This window comes from Gopherus evgoodei, chromosome 1 (assembly GCF_007399415.2).
Source record: "Gopherus evgoodei ecotype Sinaloan lineage chromosome 1, rGopEvg1_v1.p, whole genome shotgun sequence".
Taxonomy (NCBI): Eukaryota; Metazoa; Chordata; order Testudines; family Testudinidae; genus Gopherus; species Gopherus evgoodei.
This window is the reverse complement of record NC_044322.1, coordinates 47,044,374-47,060,348: the sequence shown is the minus strand read 5'-3', so window position 1 is coordinate 47,060,348 and position 15,975 is coordinate 47,044,374. Positions and strand designations below refer to the sequence as shown.

Here is a 15,975-nt window from a genome sequence, read left to right as displayed (position 1 = left end):
TGGTGGTCTTTTGCCACATTTTCTATCTTTCCTAACCATCGGAATAGCTTACTTTTGGGCCCTTAATAGTGTCCCTTTGAAAAACTGCCAACTCTCCTCAATTGTTTTTCTCCTCAGTCTTGAGTCCCATGGGACCTTACCTATCAGCTCCCTGAGCTTACCAAAATCCGCTTCCTAAAATCCATTGTCTCTATTTTGCTGTACTCCCTTCTACCCTTCCTTAGAATTGCAAACTCTATGATTCCATGATCACTTTCACCCAAGCTTCCTTCTACATGACAAGTTCTTGGGCTAAATATACATCATGTATGTACTTACATTTTAATTAAGAAGTATATTGTACAAATTCTTCTGCTGTTATTATTCTAACAGGATGACAAAACTGAATGTTTTGTAAGGGAGTTTGCTATAGTCTAGTTAAGAATTTTTTTTTTTAAATATTCAACCTTTTAATTTTGGTATGTTGTGGAACATAGAGCAAAACCACCTTCATGAAGAACATCTTATTGTTGCAAACCAGGATATTACGATGTGTAAACACAACACTATTCAAAAGATAAGGGTAATTTATAAGACTTTATCGGATGTTCATCTACTATACACAGTAAATAGAGGGCAACTCTGAATTACAGGACTAAAGGTCTATCAAGTGGTTTTGCAATGACATAAATCATGATAGCAAAGCTAGAGTCTCCAAGATCGAGATGGAGTTATAGCCAAGTAATTCAAACCGTGCCTGTTTTATATTTTATATACTATGAGGATTCCACATAAAGCATCTTCATTTTCAAACAAAGCCCCAGCTGCTTGTTTTGAAAAATGTGTTTGAGTGCCCTTCCTCTAAACACTACCAGAGCAGCCTTCATCTTAAGACGTATTGCTGTGGTTCTTTCCTGTGCACGTTAAGAAGCAGCTTTCTTTGCAATGTAACTTTGTAGAAATCTTTCCTTTAACATATTTGATGTTATTCTTGTGACTAAAGTGCAGGGTGGAGTCATACCTGTGAATTACAACACTTTTTCTTCACAGCAAATAGAACATGAATAAAGTTGCTTGCTATTTCAGATTATGCAAATAATATAGGTACAGTATATGCATACCCATTGTCTACATCAGTATCATATGATTCTATTTAGATAGTTGCTAGCCCATTAATGTGTTTAAGTGCCAAATACTATTGGTCCAGCTAGTAGAGCAATAGTGTGAAACTATTTTTAGTTACATAAATACTGGCGATAAAGAATATAGGCAAAGAAGTGAGGGATGTCCAGAGGCTTGAACAGGAGATAGAGCTTAGGGATCCCTAAGCTCTATTATTGGCAGTGCTGCTGATTTGTTGCATTTACTTTAACCAATTTGTATCTCATTTTCCCCATCTGAAAATGTCATTAATAGCCACAGTTCCTTACATGAGTGTTTGAGGTACAACACTGTTTTTACTTAAAATGTTTTTAGATCTTCAGATGAGATATTGAACACAAAACATTGCCATTACTAATTAAACTGCATTTTGAATGCTAAAGGAGGGGGCTTTCCTTCACCCTTCCCAATGCAGCCCCTTAAAACACTGAACCTTAACAGTTTGGTTGATATTGATCAAACTTTTGGAAGAAATTAGTTGTGTTTTCTCCTGTTAAAAAGAAACCTAATTCAGTCATAGACAATCCTGTGTTACTATTCTTAACAGTAAATTTTAACATGACCACTAGATGGAAATATTGTACTTACAGTTGGAGATGTGGCTGCAGATAACAATGGCAAAATCCCTCCACACGCAATGATAATATTGTCTACCATCTGGGAAATGAGGTGGATCGTGTTGTGTACAAAAATAATGTTTTCATTGCTATTGACAAAGTCCATTACAGATTTTGTAGAATGACTACAAAAATAGGGAGGAAAAAAAATATTATAACAATGTTTTTTAAAAAGTTTAGATTCTCTGTTTTTTGAAACCCAAACTTTAATGTTTCCTAGTTGTATGGTATTGTCTTTGTAGTAATAAAAAGATAAAATGAAAAATATTTTAAAAAACTGATAGGAGCTAACCTAGCATAATAACTTAGGGGTATTTTTATTTCATACTAGACTATAACTATTTCTATACTATCCATTATAGAGTCCAGACTCTGACAACTTTATTAACACTGTTTAGTGCCTTACTTCACAAACAATTCTGCTGGAACCAATGGGACTGCTCACGGAGTAAAATACTGAACTGTCCAACATGAATAAGGGTGGCAGAATTTGGCACTTGATACCTTTTCAAGTAGCTCTGATAATAATGAACGACCAGATTGTCTACAAGAGAGAGACCCAGACTGATCTGAAGACCACCAATAGTCCACAAAGCACCTGCTGGTTTTCTTTGGAGAGTTGGTTGCTCACAAGTATAAGCTTCTCTTTATTTCCACTTGCTATACTCCACTACAAGATAGCTAAACAAATAGAACTGTGTTCCTAATGTTAATTTTCCATGTTAGTAATAGCTGTGGATGCCACAGGGATCAAATGATCAACATGAGGCACAACCATCTCCATGACTGCAAATAAGTGGGAAAGTGTCCATAGGACAAATTACTTTCAAGATGTAATTCACATTATGAAAATGTTTAGGAGTCTTTGGTCTATTGATGTTAGGTTCTTGTCCATAACACAGCATGAGTAATTAAATTACCCAGTTCATGAAATTAGTGGCCAGTAAACAAACAGTATTGGCCTTAATTCCAGAAGGAATTACAAACTAAACTTCTAATTTGCCTGTGAATTTCAAGTAAACAAAGGGGGCAAATATAAGGTGATTGATAAAAAAACTACTACTACTGACTATTTTATAGTGAGGTCACACAAATGTGGAAATTAAAGTCAAGTCAATTGGTAATCTGATTTAATTAAGCGAATTCTCAACTACTGATAATACATCATTATAGCTTTTGCAGCATGAATTATGCCATTCTGGGAAATAGACGAAATAGTGCCTGATGTACTGCTAGAATTTGACTACAAGTAGTAACTATTAAGGTAGTTTCTTCACGTAACTAAAAGGAATCATAATAGAAGAGGTGAAAAGCAATGTATTTAAACAATGTATTTAAACAATACATTCTTTTTTTAAGATGGTAAACAGATGCTTTTTAAAAAGACAAGATCACTTGCACTATTTTTTAAATTTAAAAAATGTGTTAAATACATAAATGAATTAGGATGTTATGGCAAAAAATATATCGTTAATAGCAATGTAGCCATCAAGGCTAATCAAGACAAAAGCATGTCTTTATTGTTTTACAACTGGAAATCTTTACAGAAATGAAAACTTGTTTATAGGCTAGCTGTGACTGCCTACTAAATTCTCCTGGAGGAGTCTCTGTATTAAGTCATAAAATAGATGAATTATTCAAACACAGGATGAAGACCGGTGTGTGGAACAAATATTTCTGGATTAAGAATGCAAACATCTCCAAACGCTAGTAGTGGCTACTAAAAATAATAGCACAGATATTTGTCGTCCCCATGTTAAATGTAGTCGTTACTAATAGAAAGTCCATTAAGATATAGTAATTCAAAAAGGACAAGTGATACACTACATTTTTTATCCCTCACAAAGAATAGGAATTAACTGAGGCATGTCAGATACTACAATAAGGTAAGTCTGGTAAAGCTGACTTTACAATGGAAATTTACCTTTAAAAAAGTAGTTATCAATACATGTCTTGTATCTAATTATGTCTTTACTTTGCTGATAAACACATACATAATAAAATTAAAAATAAGAAAATATAGCTTTTCTACCTTCTCCAAACATGTACGTCTGTTTCTAATGCAAACAGCAAATCTGTCAGCAGCCTCTGGTGCATTGGAGACCATTTAAACTCTGGAATACGAAACATAGTTGTGCGTGGACCTGGACTAAACTGGCGTCGTTGTTCTTCTGTCATTGGCATTCCTCGAAATCCCAAGTCAACTCTCAAGTCTCTGTCTTGCTGGGTAACAGACCGACCTTGCACAGCCTATGTTAACAAATTCAAAGTTTGTGTTAAACATATGCAATGAATTCTAACACTGCACATGGAAAAGATTTGGAGAAGGAGGGGCTATAATTGGAGCCGAAAATAAAAAATAAAATATACCAGTAGTACCATCCAGATAAAGTCGGTGTAATTTGACATAGCCTCATTGAAACTACTCTGATTTACACCAGCTAACAATCTGGCCTCACATCTGCACCTTCATTACAGTTTAGTTATATTCTGCATTTCAGATTCCTCAACGTGCACCCTGAAGGGATTTTGTTTACAGTGTGTTTATTTTTGGCAAGTTGATCCTGTCTAGATATTTTGAGGGATGTGAGAGACATACTATACCGCAGGGGAGTGCCCTGTAACCCTCATATTTATATATAATTGTGATCATGCACATAAAGCATGCCATGTGAGGCATCAGGGGAAAGGTTATGATCTGCTGAAAGCCATTGTTCTATCTAAATATTGCATATGAAATTATAAGAATTGTGTTGTATGGTTTTCACTAAAATGTGCTGTGGGTGTGGGAAGTGCCCAGATACTAGCTCTCTAGAGACAATGACAAGGGAGGTAACTAATGCCTGACTGGGGGCATCACCAGCCATTGTCCAGCAGAGGAGTTACAATTCAGTGACTCACTCACAGGAGATGCACTGGGGTATTGCTTCACCTTGTGAATCAGCAATGCCCACCAGACATTCCTGGGCTTGTGTCCTCCAAGCACATGGGACTAAGAGAACACAATGGTCCCATGCTTGGCCTTTTCTCCTCCCTACTCCCCACCTATACTGCAAGCAAGACACTCAGAAGACTGAAGACTCCAACAGAGGATACTGGACCAGGTTTCAAGGGTGAAACCTTATATACTGTGAACTGCAATATCCAGTGGGATGAGAAAAACTGCTTAATCTAAATGTTGCCCAGCCTAAATAGGGTTGAGAGTTTAGACTGCATGCTTATATTTTGGTAACCATTCTGACCTTTTGCCTATCATTTATAATCACTTAAAATCTATCTTTTTGTAATCAAATTTATTTTACTGTTTATCTTTACCAGTGAGTTTGCCTGAAGTATTTGCTAAATCTGCTCAGGTTTACAAAGGCTGGTGTATATTCACTATCCACTGATGAAGTGGTGAACCAATTAATAAACTTGCACTGATCATCCTGAGCAGTCCAAGATGGCATATTCCTGAGGTAAAAGACTAGAGCTGGAAGGATTTGGCTGGTGCCTTTCTCTGTGTGATTAATGAGTGGCTCTGGGAGCATTCATTCAATCTAGCTGGGTGTGGGGCTCCACATGCGGTTGTGCTAAGTGATAACAGTACCTGGAAGAGTTTGCAGCTTGTCACTAGCAAAGCATTGTGAGAGACAGCCTAGGCTGGAGAGCTAAGGGGGCACAACTGTACCCTGGAGATTCTGTCACAGGTCATATTTATGTATACTTTTTTAGGAAGATCATCATCATAGTCTTTTTTTCCCCTCAGAATTACAAATCAAGCTTTCCAGGTATCTTGTACCTGATTGTGTTTTAATTCAGCAAGTTTTCTGGCCTCCCAGGACAACCTTTAGTGTTTCCTAGCAGGTGGAGAATTTGTGGGTTATATTGTTTTAATTTCTAGGTAGTCCTGAGCTGTTTTTACTTGGTGAACACACACAACAGATAAAAAGCAATTATTTAGTGAGATACACAAGATTACTGGGAGGAAAATTTTATAGAGAAAGAATTTAAATGGAATATTAGGAAAAAATCTTCCTAATGATGAAATCATTTAGACTGTGGAATAGTCTCCCACAAAAGAAACAGCAGAAGCCACATTGCTTGGGATTATTTTAAAACAAGGCTAGATAATACAAAAGAAATTTTATAGTAAGGAGTAATATTGCATTAGGTGATCCTTTCTTTTCGTCTTTTCTATTCTAAATGAAACAAATTTAGAACAAGTTGCTTTAAATGGACAACATTTTAGTCAGTGGATTTTTCTAATCCCATTCAACTGAAAATTCCTGAATACTGCATGCCGATTGTCAGAAAAAAAGACATCTATGGTGTATTTATTTTTGCATTGTAAAAAGCAGAATAGTACAGAAACTCAGCTCCAAAGTTTACTTGATCTTTAGTCTGAAATGTTGTAACCTCCATTTTCATAGAATCATAGAATATCAGGGTTGGAAGGGACCACAGGAGGTCATCTAGTCCAACCCCCTACTCAACGCAGGACCAATTCCCAACTAAGTCATCCCAGCCAGGGCTTTGTCAAGCCTGACCTTAAAAACCTCTAAGGAAGGAGATTCCACCACCTCCCTAGATAACCCATTCCAGTGCTTCACCACTCTCCCAGTGAAAAAGGTTTTCCTAATATCCAACCTAAACCTCCCTCACTGCAACTTGAGACCATTACTCCTTGTTCTGTATCTGCTACCACTGAGAACAGTCTAGATCCATCCTCTTTGGAGCCCCCTTTCAGGTAGTTGAAAGCAACTATTAAATCCCCCCATCATTCTTCTCTTCTGCAGACTAAAGAACATTATTAACTCAATTTTCAAACTAGTTTGTTAAGATCTAAATTTCTGCTGCTACTGCTGCTTGTCTATTTTATTATTCAGAATAATTTTTACAGACTTGATCCTACACCAGTGAAGTCATGGGATTTTTACCATTGATTTGAATGAGACCAGGATCAGCTCCTAAAACCTGGGAGACAACAGTAACTAAAATATGTGTGTGGGAACAAAAGGAGGAGGAAATTTCACCTAAAATGGAATCTGGAAATATCAAGAATATTTACACAAGTTGGAGAGATCTTTCAGTCTTGAATTTGGTGGCCACAGTTTTCCTAGTGATTATATAAAATATCTGTACTGTGGTTTAATTTTTTTCTGTATCACCTCAATCTGAAATAAGTATTTAGCATTTAGGATAAACACTTTTAATTTTAGTAGTTTTTAGTACCCTCAGTAAGAATAAGGGTGCCATTGTGCTGGGGACTTCTAACTCCAACATAGATTAAAGAGATAGTCCTTGGTCTGATGAATTTATAATCTGAATAAAAGGCAACAAGTGAAATTTATCAAGGGAGGGGGGAAGGGAGAGAGAGGAGAAAACACAAGAACAACAGTTGATAAGATAAGATAGCGTAGCGCTGCCTATTTTCTCTCTATATACGTATAAATCTAGATAGATAGATAGATACCTCTCCCTTTGATATTTTAAGCAAAAAACCTACACTCCAAAATGAAGCAATCTGTTCCCCATTACTCCCCTATTCCTCAGTACATTTGCTGATTTTCCTGGAATCACTAGTCTTTGATGATTTAGACTAAGAATAAAAACCATCTGGCAACTGAAAAAAATCACAGTTTGAACAGCTTTGACACCTTCTTTGCTAAAGGTTTTGGGTTTTTTTTCCCTCTATTATGCAGAGTGCCTTAAAAACTGGAGGATCCTTTACCTTGCTTGAAGTGCTGCAGTAACTCTGAGAAGGTTTTCACCAATTTGAGGCCTGGTCTATACTACGCATTTATACCGATTTTAGCAGCGTTAAACCGATTTAACGCTGCACCCATCCACATAACGAGGCCCTTTTATCGATATAAAGGGCTCTTTAAAATGGTTTCTGTACTCTTCCCCGACGAGAGGAGTAGCGCTAAAATTGGTATTACCATATTGGATTAGGGTTAGTGGCCGCAAATTGATGGAATTGGCCTCCGGGCAGTATCCCACAGTGCACCACTGTGACTGCTCTGGACAGCAATCTGAACTCAGATGCACTGGCCAGGTAGACAAGAAAAGCCCCGCGAACTTTTGAATTTCATTTCCTGTTTGCCCAGCGTGGCGAACTCACCAGCACAGGTGACCACGCAGAGCTCATCAGCACAGGTAACAATGCAGTCTCCTGAGAATTGAAAAAGAGCTCCAGCATGGACCGCACAGGAGGTACTGGTTCTGATCGCTATATGGAGAGAGGATTCAGTGCTAACAGAACTCCGTTCCAAAAGATGAAATGAAAAAACATTTGAAAAAATTTCCAAGGCCATAATGGAGAAAGGCCACACCAGGGACTCAGTGCAGTGTAGAGTGAAAGTTAAGGAGCTCAGACAAGCCTACCAGAAAACCAAAGAAGCAAACAGAAGGTCCGGGGCAGGGCCGAAAACATGCCGCTTCTACGCTGAGCTGCATGCAATTCCAGGGGGGTACGCAACCACTACCCCACCCCTGTCCGTGGATTCTGAGGTGGGGGTGGCAATCTCAGCCATGGCTGAGGATTCTGCGGACGGGGAAGATGAGGAGGAGGATGAGCTTGCAGAGAGCACACAGAACTCCATTCTCCCCAACAGCCAAGAGCTTTTTCTCACCCAGACGGAATTACCCTCCCAGCCCTCCCAAGCCACTAGGCCAGACAATGAAGCCATGGAAGCGACCTCTGGTGAGTGCACCTTTGTAAATATAAAACATGGTTTAAAAGCAAGTGTTTTTTAATGATTGATGTGCCCTGAGGACTTGGGATGCATTCGCGGTCAGTACAGTTATTGGAAAAGTCTGTTAACATGTCTGGGGATGGAGCGGAAATCCTCCAGGGACATCTCCATGAAGCACTCCTGGAGGTACTCCAAAAGCCTTCGCAGAAGGTTTCTGGGCAAGGCAGCCTTATTCTGTCCACCATGGTAGGACACTTGACCATGCCATGCATGTAGCAAGTAGTCTGGTATCATTGCATGACAAAGCCTAGCTGCGTATGGTCCCAGTGATTGCTGGCATTCAAGCAACGTCCTTTCTTTATCTCGCTGTGTTATCCTCAGGAGAGTGATATCATTCATGTTAACCTGGTTGAAATTCAGGAATTTAATTAAGGGGACAGAGATGACCATTCCTATTGGGCTGTTTTGCCTGTTGCTTAAAAGAAATCCTTCCTTGCAGGTAGCCAAGCAGGGGGAGAATGGCGCTGAGCTTTTTCACGTTTGGCTAGCAGGGATCTTCCCTGCTACCAGCCACACGGTGAGGGGAGGGGTAAAGCAATCATCCCAGAGAATTGGATGGGGGGGGGGGTGGTTTCTGCTGCTGCATGTTAACAGGAAAGAAACAGCACTGAACAGGATTTGTTTGGTATTTGGGAAAGGAGGGCACTGTGTATATGAAGGCTGCAGAAGCCAGAAGACAATGGCTTACCATGGCTGCATGCAAGCTGAATTCTGCTGCCCGGACCTGCGTCTATGAGAGCTCTAACACCAGAGCAGCAGGCACTCAATATTAAGATGCAAAATGTGACCTTGTAGTGAAATCACATGTGCTATGTAAGGTGAATAGTGTTGTTCACCGTGAAAGAGTATAAGCGTTGTCCTGTAAAATGTATTTTTTTAAAATACTTCTCTTCCTTTTTTCCCACCCTCATGCAGCTGCAAATTTTTCAAGCCTCCCTACTCCATCCCGAAGGCTCTCTCAGATAAGGCGGTGGAAAAAAAAGACGCGAGACGAAATGTTCTCGGAAATCATGGAAGTGACCCGCAATGAAAGAGCTCATCTGAATGAGTGGAAGGACGTGGTAGCAAATTACAGGAAAGATGCCAGTGAACGTGAGGACAGGAGGGACCAACGTGAGGAGAGGAGGGACGCTCGAGATGAGAAGTGGCGGCAGGAAGATCAGAGGTGGCGTGATGCAATGCTGGGGCTGCTGCGTGATCAAACTGACATCCTCCAACATCTGGTGGAGCTTCAGGAACAGCAGCAGGGTCACAGAATGCCGCTGCAGCCCCTGTGTAACCACCTTCACCCCTCACCATGTTCCATATCTTCCTCACCCAGACATGTAAGAACACGTGGGGGAAGGCTTCATGCACCCACCCACTCCACCCCCGTGGACAGCCCAACCAAAAGGCTGTCATTACATTGAAATTTTTTTAGTGGCCTTTTCCTTCCCTTCTATCCTCCTCCCAAACCATACCCGGGCTACCTTGTCAGTTCTCTCCCTCTTTTTATAATGACTTTTTATTAAAGAATACATGATTTTTAAATGATAGTGACTTTATTTCCTTAAGCAAGCTGTGATCGAAGGGGGAGGGTGGGCTGCTTACAGGGAATGAGTCAATCGGGGGGGAGGGGGTTCAGCAAGGGGAAAAAAACACAACAGTCACACTGTACCCTGGCCCGTGATGAAACTCATTTTCAAAGCTTCTCTGATACGCACCCCTTCATGGTGTGCTCTTCTAATCACCCTGGTGTCTGGCTGCGGACAATCAGCGGCCAGCTGATTTGTCTCAGCCTCCCACCCGCCATAAAGGTCTCCCCCTTACTCTCACAGAGACTGTGGGGCACACAGCAAGCAGCAATAACAATGGGGATATTGGTTTGGCTGAGGTCTGAGTGAGTCAGGAATGTGTGCCAGAGTGCTTTTAAACGGCCAAATGCACATTCTACCACCATTCTGCACTTGCTAAGCCCTGTAGTTGAACAGCTCCTGACTACTGTCCAGGCTGCCTGTGTATGGCTTCGTGAGCCATGGCATCAAGGGGTAGGCTGGGTCCCGCAGGATAACGACAGGCATTTCAATATTCACAACTGTTATTTTCTGGTCTGGGAAGTAATTCCTTTGCTGCAGCCATTTAAACAGAGTAGTGTTCCTGAAGACGCGAGCATCACGAACCCTTCCTGGCCATCCCACGTGGATGTTGGTGAAACGACCCTTGTGATCCACTAGTGCTTGCGGCACCATTGAAAAGTACCCCTTGCAATTTATGTACTGGGTGCCCTAGTGTTCCGGTGCCAAGATAGGGATACGGGTTCCATCTATCGCCCCACAACAGTTAGGGAATCTCATTGCAGCAAAGCCATCCACTATGACCTGCACATTTCCCAGAGTCACAACCTTTCGTAGCAGCAGCTTAATGATTTCTTTGGCTACTTGCATCCCCCCCACAGTAGATTTTCCCACTCCAAATTGATTCCCAACTGACCGGTAGCTGTCTGGCGTTGCAAGCTTCCAGAGGGCTATTGCCACTCGCTTCTCAACTGCAAGGGCTGCTCTCATCTTGGTATTATGGCATTTCAGGGCAGGGGAAAGCAAGTCACAAAGTTCCATGAAAGTGCCCTTATGCATGCCAAAGTTTCGCAGCTCCTGCAAATCATCCCAAACCTGCAAAACTATGCGGTCCCACCAATCTGTGCTTGTTTCCCGGGCCCAAAATCGGCGTTCAATGGCTAAAACCTGCCCCATTACCAGCAGGATCTCCAAAGCGCAGGGGCCCACGGTTTGAGAGAATTCTGTGTCCATATCCTCATCACTCTCGTCGCCACTCTTCCGTAGGTGCCACCTCCTTGCCTGACTCTGCAGGTCCTGGTTCAGCACAGACTGCACGAGAATGCACAAGGTGTTTACAACGTCCACGATTGCAGTCTTGATCTGAGCAGGGTCCATGCTTGCTGTGCTATGGCATTTGCACAGTTCACCCAGGAAAAAAGGAGCGAAATGGTTGTCTGCTGCTTTCACGGAGGGAGGGGTGAGGCTCTACCCAGAACCACCCGCGACAATGGTTTTTGCACCATCAGGCACTGGGATCTCAACCCAGAATTCCAAGGGGCGGGGGAGACCCCGGGAACTATGGGATAGCTACGGGATAGCTACCCACAGTGCAACGCTCCGGAAATCGATACATGGACGCACACTGCCGAATTAATGTGCTTAGTGTGGCCGCGTGCACTCGACTTTATACAATCTGTTTTACAAAACCGGTTTATGTAAAATCAGAATAATCCAATAGTGTAGACGTACCCTGAGAGTTTGCATACAAAAGAACCCATGCTCCCTCTCATGGCACTTGTCAATGCATAGGTCAATGTATTGTACCGACATGCCAAATGCAGGAAGTGGCTCAGTATCTCTGGTCACTGAAGCTTAGCATTACTCTTTTTCAGTCTCCTTGTTAAAGGAACATTATTCTCCCTGAACAAGAGGAGTAGATACAGGGAAGCCAGAGTGTGTTACTTTGAGAGAAGTACTGTAGTTTTTGTGGGGAGGGAACTGCCTCATGGAAGCCCTGAATTCTCAATATCTGAGAGAGATTACTACAGATTCTGGAGTTCTTCATGCAGCAGTGTTCTTCAGAAAGACAGGGGAGCCTTAGATGTCTGACCAGATGATGATCATTGTGCTGCTACAGGTATCAATATTCCTCTCAAGGTGTTCCTGATGCTATGTTAAGTGATGCCTGCTGCAAACTACTAAACACAATCCTACGAGGCCGGCCTCTGTACCAGCTCTACCTGTCATCCCTAGTTTCAAGGGACTTGGTTGACTACTGAATCCATCTGTTCACCTCTCTAGAGGAGTAAACTGTGTACATGGTTGTTTGCAGAAAGTTGTTTGGTCATTTTAAAGCTCTCTCTAAATCAGACTCTCTTTTTGCCAAGTAAATCTTTACCAAGAATCCTTAAGTGGACGTGGCAATCGCTAGAGTGGCAAGGTGACCTCATCCATTTCTGCACTCTGGAGATTCTCAGCAAAGATCTGTGTCTTTCTGTAACACTGAATACAAGAGCCTCCATGATGCCAACAATGTATGCACAATCCTGGAAGTGAAGTCAGGCTTATCCTCCCACTTGAACAGCCTGAAATAATCCTTATCCTCTACCTGAGGACCAGGTAATTCTGGGACTGTCAGTATTCCTGTAAGGGGAGGGGAAAACTGAATTGAAGTGCTGTCTGTTGAGAGACAGCCTCATGGTGGTGGAGTGAGAACAGTGGTGTAAAGCCAGGCCCTGGAGGGAAACAGTAGGGCTGGAAGGTGGGCAACAATAAGGCAATCCAAACTGGAAATTGAGTTCCTGTTTCCCACGCATATGTGAATTGTTGGCCCAAGTTGGTGACATTTGCTATAGACATGCAAAGGGCACAGGAATGTGCCCCTGTGCACAGTAGGTAAGGGGAGCAGCAGTGGCAAGGAAGGGAGGAGAGGAATAGTGACTAAATGAAGTTGTTCTGGCCTCGAAGCTCTTAGAATTTCAGCAGGGCCAGCCTAGAACCTAGGAGGGGTTCTAAGTCTGGTGGGCTCCTTGGCCCTACTGTGAAATCCGCAGAAGTGGAGAATTTCCAAAACCCTAGGCGCTCATGACCTACTCAGCAGAGCACTTATTGTGTATCATAGTAAAAAGATTGATCAGTTTTCTGCCTGTTTTCCTGAGCATGATCCACTAAACACCTTGAAGAAAAAGAAAGATTTCCAGTGGCTATCTTTGGTAGTCAGGTAAAGCTTTCCCAGCATAGTCCTCTGCCGTCTGAGTGAGTCAGATATGTTGAACCCCTTACCAGAGACCCCAATGCAGAAACACAGAGTAAGGATGTGAATAATTCTCTTTGGGCACAGTCAGGGAAAGCCATATACTGTGGGTGCTCCATTATCAGAAGAGTTTCTCTGTAGTTTAGGACCTTCTTTTCTCTATGCTTCTCTGTATCAGCCCATAAGAGTACAGATCTCCTCACATGTTGGGGACAGCAAGGACTGGTAACGATTAGGGCTCCGTGTCAGTCATGGAAGTCACAGATTCTGTGACTTCCCACGACCTCTATGACTTCTGCAGTGGCCAGTGTGGCTGATCTCAGGGTCACCCAAGCAGCTGGCTCCCAAGACCAGCTGCTCAGGAGGCCCAGGGGACAGTCACACCAGCCACTGCTCAGGCAGCCCCAACAGCAGTCCTGAGGTGGCCGGAGCAGCTGTGGTCTGCTGGCCCTGGCAGTGGTCCCTGGGCGGCTGGCCAGAGTAGCCGCAGTCTGCAGCCCCCAGAAGCTGGTGCTGCAGTCCACGAGCAACCCCAGCAGAAGCCCCCCTAAGTTGCCCCCTCCGACATTTAGTCACGGGTATTTTTAATACATGTCATGGACTGGTCACAGGCCATGAATTTTTATTTATTGCCTGTGACCTGTCCATGACTTTTACTAAAATACGCATTACTAATACTGAGGAAGTGGGTATTCACCCACGAAAGCTCATGCTCCAAAACGTCTGTTAGTTTATAAGGAGCCACAGGACTCCTTGCTGCTTTTACATTACTAAATTGTAGACTTAGTAATGATGAGATAGCAAGGCTCTTATATGCACAGGATATTACCACCAAAAAAGTTGAGTACTGTCTCCAAAGTTGGAACTCTACCCAAATGCTGATTGGCACAGAGAAACAAAGAGAATTAAACCATTAAAAACAGTGAAGAAACACTGGAATTTATATTTTATTATACTCTGTCTTACCAAAAAGCCTAAGTAAAATATAGCATGGTTGTAGCCACGTTGGTCCCAGGATATTAGAGACACAAGATGGGTAAGGTAATATCTTTTACTGGACCAACTTCTATTGATGTGAGAGAAGTGGATCCAATAAAACTATTACCTCACGCACCTTGCTTAAATAAAATACAAACATTTCTAGCCTTAAAACAGAAAAAAAGAATTTAGATGCATACATAAACTTTTATAATTATTAGTTACATTGTCCACAGGAAATAAATCATGTGGGCTAATAATATAATCTCCAGCAGAATTTTTAAAGTGATATTCCATAATTGTAATGAGTGAGATTTTCTTATCGTAAAATAACATCGTGAAACATGAACCAACCATTTTGAAAACAAAAATGTTTGCAAGACATATTTCTGATATAATGCTGAAGAGAATACCTCTAAAAGTTGGCCACAGCTGTGATTAGATTAATTAGATATACTTTTGTGATTAGATTAATTATCCTGTAATCAAATACATATATGTCACATACTGATATAATTATAGCACCTCTAACTTACTTGGGTTGTAGTAGTTGTCTGGATCTTCCTTATCTCCTTCCCTGCTTCTTTACCATCATCAGATCTTTCAGTATCTGATATTATACTTCCTGCATCAACATTAGGTAGACTTTTGCTACCAGAAGACTCTGGCTCCAGGGTTGTAGCTGTCATCTCAGCATATTCTAATCCTTTGGATGATGAACCTAACTCCCTTTCAGAAAGGTTGCTCATTCCATCTGAAGTTGTATGAATCTTGAACTCCTTATCCTCTATTATACTGGAAGTACATGTTATATCTACACTACCAGTCATGTGAGCAAGCAATCCAAGATCATCAGTCACACCAAGATGCATTTGAGTCTCTTGTACATTTGGAATAGTAATGTGATTACTGGAAAGTTCAGGGAGAAGTTTCTCTTCTTGGCTGGGTATTTTATCAAAAAGAAATGAGGTATTGTTAGTAGAAGGTTCATCTTTCTCATCAGCCAGTGTTATCAAAGGCCCATTATCCTTCTCTTCGCTTTTCTTAATGATACCAACACTACCATGGACGTTGTTTTGGAGTTTTTCAACAGCAGCACAATATACGTTATCTAAAAGAGATTCAACTTCCACGAGGGCACCATTCTCTCCAGTTACCAGAGTCTCTGGTGATAAATCCATATCATCAAGCTTTACTTCTGTGGCTTCTACCTTTTCAGCTTTTATATCAACTAATAGATCATGAACCTCAACATGTACACCCCCTCCTGGTCTATCTGAACTTCCAAGCACTTCATCTGACACCTTTGTAGCCATGAGCAAGTCCCTGGTATCTGTGCTGACAGGGTAATCTGTTTCACTTTCTGGGCTTTGGCTTTGTGAAAGGTCTTCTATCTCTCGAATTTCCAATCCACCTTTTGCTCCTGTCGTCTGAGATGAAAGGCCTGAGATAGTGCTCACATTCCCCTTTTTCCCCTTTTTTATGTTCTCTTCCTCTTGCCTTTGATATTCTTCATACATTTTTGCTAAATACTCCTTGTGAGCTTCATAGGTGACCTTAAATGGAACATGACAGATCATAATTTCAGAGTAAATATACACTTTGTCAATTTGGGGGCAGGAAATCAATAGTATAATTAATGTATAGTTCATTAAACATTTTATAGCAAAGAACTTACACTAATAAAGAAAAATGCTAATCTATCATGTCCT

General features: G+C 41.5%; 1 protein-coding gene across 1 annotated transcript in view; it reads right to left on the bottom strand.

Moving 5' to 3' along the window:
• The window catches only part of NBEA (neurobeachin), an 853,790-nt gene that overhangs the window by 524,527 nt on the left and 313,288 nt on the right, over nucleotides 1-15,975 (bottom strand). Inside the window, 3 exon segments of the mRNA XM_030563353.1 lie at nucleotides 1,729-1,882; nucleotides 3,790-4,007; nucleotides 14,800-15,819. Of these exon segments, the coding sequence (XP_030419213.1) occupies nucleotides 1,729-1,882; nucleotides 3,790-4,007; nucleotides 14,800-15,819 (1,392 nt within the window).